The following is a 4,998-nucleotide window of genomic DNA, read 5'->3' as shown; positions in this document are numbered from 1 at the left end:
ATCTCTTCGGTTCCTCGGCGGCATGAGGTCCCACTGGGCGTGCCAAAATTATGTTTGCACACAAAAATGGCTCAAATGGTGTGTTGCGGACGTGCCAGGCACTCACCTTCCAAAATTAAATAAAAATAAAAATAAAAATCTAACTTCTAAAATCAAGCGAAAATGAGCTCTGGTTTCGTCATCGGTCTCAATTCCATCGGTTATATACCAAAGAACACAAACACTATTCAAGGAGAATTATTAATAGCAATCAAACATTTCATTCTTGCTACTGAAAATTCAAAAATGACAATTAATTGCCATACAAAATAAAAGATAAGTTGTTGGATAGCTCGAGGAACTAACGAAACAAAGATCTAAATAATACACTGAAAATTCTGGAAAAATGCTAAAAAGATGAAGATCAAAAAGTGCAGAAATATTGCCGAGGAAACAAAGCTTTTGGAGCTGTGTTTGATTGATGAATTTGCAAGATAGCCAATTGTGGTTGTCGATTCCCTTTTGTTCCTGATTGAATAATTTTCAACTTCCTATAAAAATGGGCCACGTTTTTCTCCTTAATTTCCCACTAATCCATTTTGACTCGGTCTTTTGATTTTTAAATCAAATTTCCATTTCTCAATTTGCCTCCCATTTTCATCGGACCCTCATTTTTCTTATTTCTGATGGGCTGCCGTTGTTGGGTTTCTTGGCTTCGGAAACTGGGCCCAAAGAACTCAATCTACTTTGGGCTGAAGTAAAATGTATTTTATAGTCTTAAAAATAACATTTTCCTTGTTTTACAATATTGACTAAATAAATTAATTACATTTTTTATGTACAGTTAATAAATCTCAAATATTTTGTAACTTAGAAGTCCAAATCTTCAACAGAAACATTTATCCCATTACACGAGAGAAAGGCCACACACAAGAATCACCAAGTAAAAACTACAATCGATGAAAATAGCTCGAATCGCCTGATGTAAAACCAATCCTAATTCCAGCACCTTGATGGCTCCTCCCCAGTTCACCCCATCAAAACTCCGTTCTTTTTTATCATCTTCCTCTCTCGTTTGTGTATAAAGGACTAATCGTGCAGCCACGATCAACAGATCAGTCATCAGTACCACATATAGTGGCCTATAAGCGATAAGGCTCTTTGATTTCACCACATTGTGGGGGAGATTCACATGAGATCGAACTACGAGAACTGCGATTATAGTTGAACACATAACTCTTGTGCTCTCGGTCGACATAATGCTGGAGTTTATGTCTTTGGGAGTTAATGAATCAAGAAGTTGAATGAGTGGTTTCTTGGATATATTTGGGCCATTGGTTTTTGCCTTCGAGACTCTTGGAGTACATATGATTGATGATTGTTCTTCTTCTTCACTTTGTTGTTTTATGGGCATTGTAGGAGCATCATTTTTATAACCTTCAAAGAAACGGTTGAATAATTAGAGAAGCAATGATTAGGAGGGTTGGGTTGATCAGGTCCGTCCAGATCATGTTGGAACAGCTACCCTCAGGGTTGCATGTACTGGTCTGATTAGGAGACATGTTAATTATACAATTTGTAATACCAAGTGCTAGTGATAACAGTATAATTCGAATATTTTAAACATAACAATTCAAAAGATACGTTTCGATTGTTCTAACCAAAACAGACAATTATTACACTCAAACATAAGAGAACCTAATCATAAATTTGAAATCGTACCACCATTTTGGAATATGATAGTTATCTCAAAATTCATTAACTAATATAGAAAAAAATCTCAATTGAATGTGTCGCTAAAACTCATGATTTGCTTAACATTTTCCTGTTATATCAAGCTTTATTTAATAATTAATATACAAATTAATATTTCGTTTGAATATCTAGATACTCAAAATTTTCTTTCACAGAGAGGAGGAATTAGGCATTGAACTTAAAATCGATTATCTCAATTATAAATGGAAAATGCAATTGAAATCTCTTGGAAGGATCTTTTAGTAAGTGGAGTAGGTTAGAGATTGACCTGTGACCACTGGTCATGAGTTCGATTCTTCTGTCAATACTTTCTCAGAAAAAACTATATCACATGAATTACCTAATGTTGTTTACCTGGTTAACCAATTTTGAAGGCTAAAAGACTAGTCTGGATTTTACCTCATATGCACCGAAATATAGTGGTAAAGAAAAAGATGGATTGAAAACCAAACCTTTAGATATAACTTTGGTTAGAATAAAGTTTTGAATCCTTCACATTTTATGATACAAACAATCATCAAACAACTCGTGAAACAATCAAACTAATTAACTTTAATTATATTACAAAATATTAAGAAGATTTATTTTATCTCCCTTAACTTTTTAATAATTATATATTATATTATCTAGTTTATATTTGGAATCCGTGTTTCATTTCAAGCCGTTGAACAATTACATAACAATATATTATCTGAAAAACATGGCCTGCAAACTCTAATCAACATCGAATCCCAATATATCATAAACTATATATATAATCTTTTTAGAAGAAATCATATATATACGCACCATGATCATGATCTGTTGTAGCCGGTTGGGAGTCAAATTGACGTGCGGGAATATGATCCATATCGAGGCATTGGAGGCGACCCGTAATCAGAGCCATCCGATCCGACCCTCTCGACGCTATCTTTCTCCTTCTTTCTTCCTTCTCCATCATTAATTTCTCTGCCTGTGTGTGTGATCCAATCAATGTTAATATGTACGCATGGAGAATTTTTAGGTAGTCCTGTATTTTAATCCAAGCGTGTGTACATCCATCTGATGCGTGTCTATCACTTTTTTTTGTGTGTGTTCATATATTATGAAATAAATGGAATTTTCTTTTCTGATAAAAAAAAGTATTTAAATCACTATATTATAAGAAAAATGCCTGTTTTTATATTGATCATCGCATGATTTTTCGACGGTTTATTTTAAATCATTTCCAAAATTGAAAAAAACAATATTAAAGCTTGTAATTTTATAGATTTTGAATTGAAATAATATATTAGAAGTCTAATTAACAAAGTAAGAAGAAAATTCACCGTTTATCCAAATAAAAGGTGATAGAGAGAAAGAAGCAAAACAAGCTAAATGATGGGCTACCATATTAGCCCATCAATATACATTATTAAAACTAGCTACACTGGCACACGCTATGAGTGTGTAACTAATAAAATGTGATAGTATCAATTGTAGAAAAAAAATTAGATAGATGATAAGAAATCAAAGAAATTCACTATAATGAAGCATAAAAATTTGACTGAGATATGAAAGAGAAAAAAGAAAAACAGTAGCAACACACCCTTGCATTGGAGAAGAAACTTCCTATTTTTGCTTGATATTTTGGCTCTTCGAATTGGACAATTGACTTATTTTCTACTTAGTGAAAAAAAGCTGTTATGGAGACATGAGAAGGTGGGAGAGAGAATGAAATAGAGAGATGTAGGTAAAACGTGAGAAAATAATTAAAGTGAGGGTAAAATGGGAAAATAAACATGGTGTCTTCTTGTCATACCAAATACAATTATTATATACCAATCAAGTATTATAATATAGTATAAATATGATACTATTGAATTTAAGAGGAGAGACAATGAATGCAGATTCTTTTTACTTTCTTGCTTTTCTTTTCTTATATAATGAATAAACTAATGTACATAAAACTAAATTTAGACTATTAAGAGTGATTTCTTCAATTCTTAATGTTAAGGTGTGTAATATAGACAAGCTTGTTAATTTGAAATCTTTCCATATCCTGTGGCTAATTTTATGGGATCATCCTGATTCTTATCAAACCCCTTCAATGTCGGCAGTGAAAGTGAGTGAACACTGAGCTTGTACCGAAAATCTTCATATGCATCTCGTGGAAGCGCTTTAATGAGAATATCCGCAATTTGCTTGTGAGTAGGTAAATATCGGAGATGGTGTAGCGACCCAACCTGTATCCGCTACTAATCAAAAGCTAATTAAGCATGCATTTAACTTAAGCAAAATATAATCAGAATTTAACAATGGAAAGGTAAAGAATCTAATTTCAAATACAGTCGACATAATACAACCGATAGAAAACCCCATAATTAAACACTGTATAATACAACCAAATCGAACAGTGTATCAAATCCTAACAACTAAAGGAAACTCACTAGAACCCTGAATCCTGGTCTCCGCCCTGTCGCGATCCTCCATCGTCGCCCAATCTGAGACCTGCCTTGACGAATCGGGTGTCCAGAAAATACATAAACACTGGACGTGAGCGATTACGCTCAATACGAAAGCAATGATATATAAACAATTATGATGCAAGAATGACTTAAAACCCAGTAAAACTCAGTCTGCTCAGGGGTGCCAATCGAATATGTAGTACCGGTTGGAGGGCGACTCCGCGGGGTACATTCACATACTCACCCTATCACTATAGCGTCAGTCTCCATTGTCGCAGTGTCTTCCGGTGATAAACAAAACAATACGGGGTTGGGCCTCCCCTCACATGACCCACCTCTAACGATATGCATTCTAGAGAAATCATGCATGTGCTAAAACAGTAAAACAGTAAATCGTGGCACATACAATACAACATAAAAGTGTATATATCATGCCGACTATCTCGGTCAGTACTTACGTACCTCAATCTCAGCAATAAGAGCAACCTAGCAAGTCCTGCTCTCTAGTGCAATCCTATAATCATATATTCATTATATCACTTATAATACTTTAAAAGTCTTAACTATGCTATTAGATACTCCCTAAAGCTATTAGGGACCCAAAGTTATATCTGCATCTGTCGTCAGCCCGCTGATGGCGACTGCCTCAAAACTTAGGCACAACTCATGCTACTAACCACGTAGTGCTCCGCCACTCCCAGAATTCCAATAGGACGCCAGGAAGCCCTAAAACCAACTAGAAGGGACAAGAATAGAGAGATAACAGTGAATGGGAGAATGGAAAGTGAGTCTCGACACCCCTATATATAGAAAGTGATCGGAACGTCCGATCCCCTGC

The 4,998-nt window shown here is 34.8% G+C and overlaps 1 protein-coding gene across 1 annotated transcript; it reads right to left on the bottom strand.

Moving 5' to 3' along the window:
- Positions 1-886: 886 nt before the first annotated feature.
- On the bottom strand, positions 887-2,730 carry LOC140885469 (uncharacterized). The gene is made up of 2 exons (XM_073292450.1): positions 2,524-2,730; positions 887-1,416 (listed from the first exon to the last, which is right to left on the bottom strand). Exons 1-2 carry the CDS (start codon positions 2,672-2,674, stop codon positions 887-889), a joined length of 681 nt encoding a protein of 226 aa, XP_073148551.1. The 5' UTR covers positions 2,675-2,730.
- Positions 2,731-4,998: the final 2,268 nt, after the last annotated feature.

This window comes from Henckelia pumila, chromosome 2 (assembly GCF_033568475.1).
Source record: "Henckelia pumila isolate YLH828 chromosome 2, ASM3356847v2, whole genome shotgun sequence".
NCBI lineage: Eukaryota > Viridiplantae > Streptophyta > Magnoliopsida > Lamiales > Gesneriaceae > Henckelia > Henckelia pumila.
The sequence above is the reverse complement of the archived record's forward strand: the minus strand, read 5'-3'. Positions and strand labels throughout refer to the sequence as shown.

Excerpts from the sequence above, each read along its gene's own strand:
- LOC140885469 (XM_073292450.1), bottom strand. The coding sequence starts at position 2,674 with ATGATGGAGAAGGAAGAAAGAAGGAGAAAGATAGCGTCGAGAGGGTCG. Across the intron at positions 1,417-2,523 it reads TACAACAGATCATGATCATG|GTTATAAAAATGATGCTCCT; the intron begins GTGCGTATATAT and ends GTTTCTTTGAAG.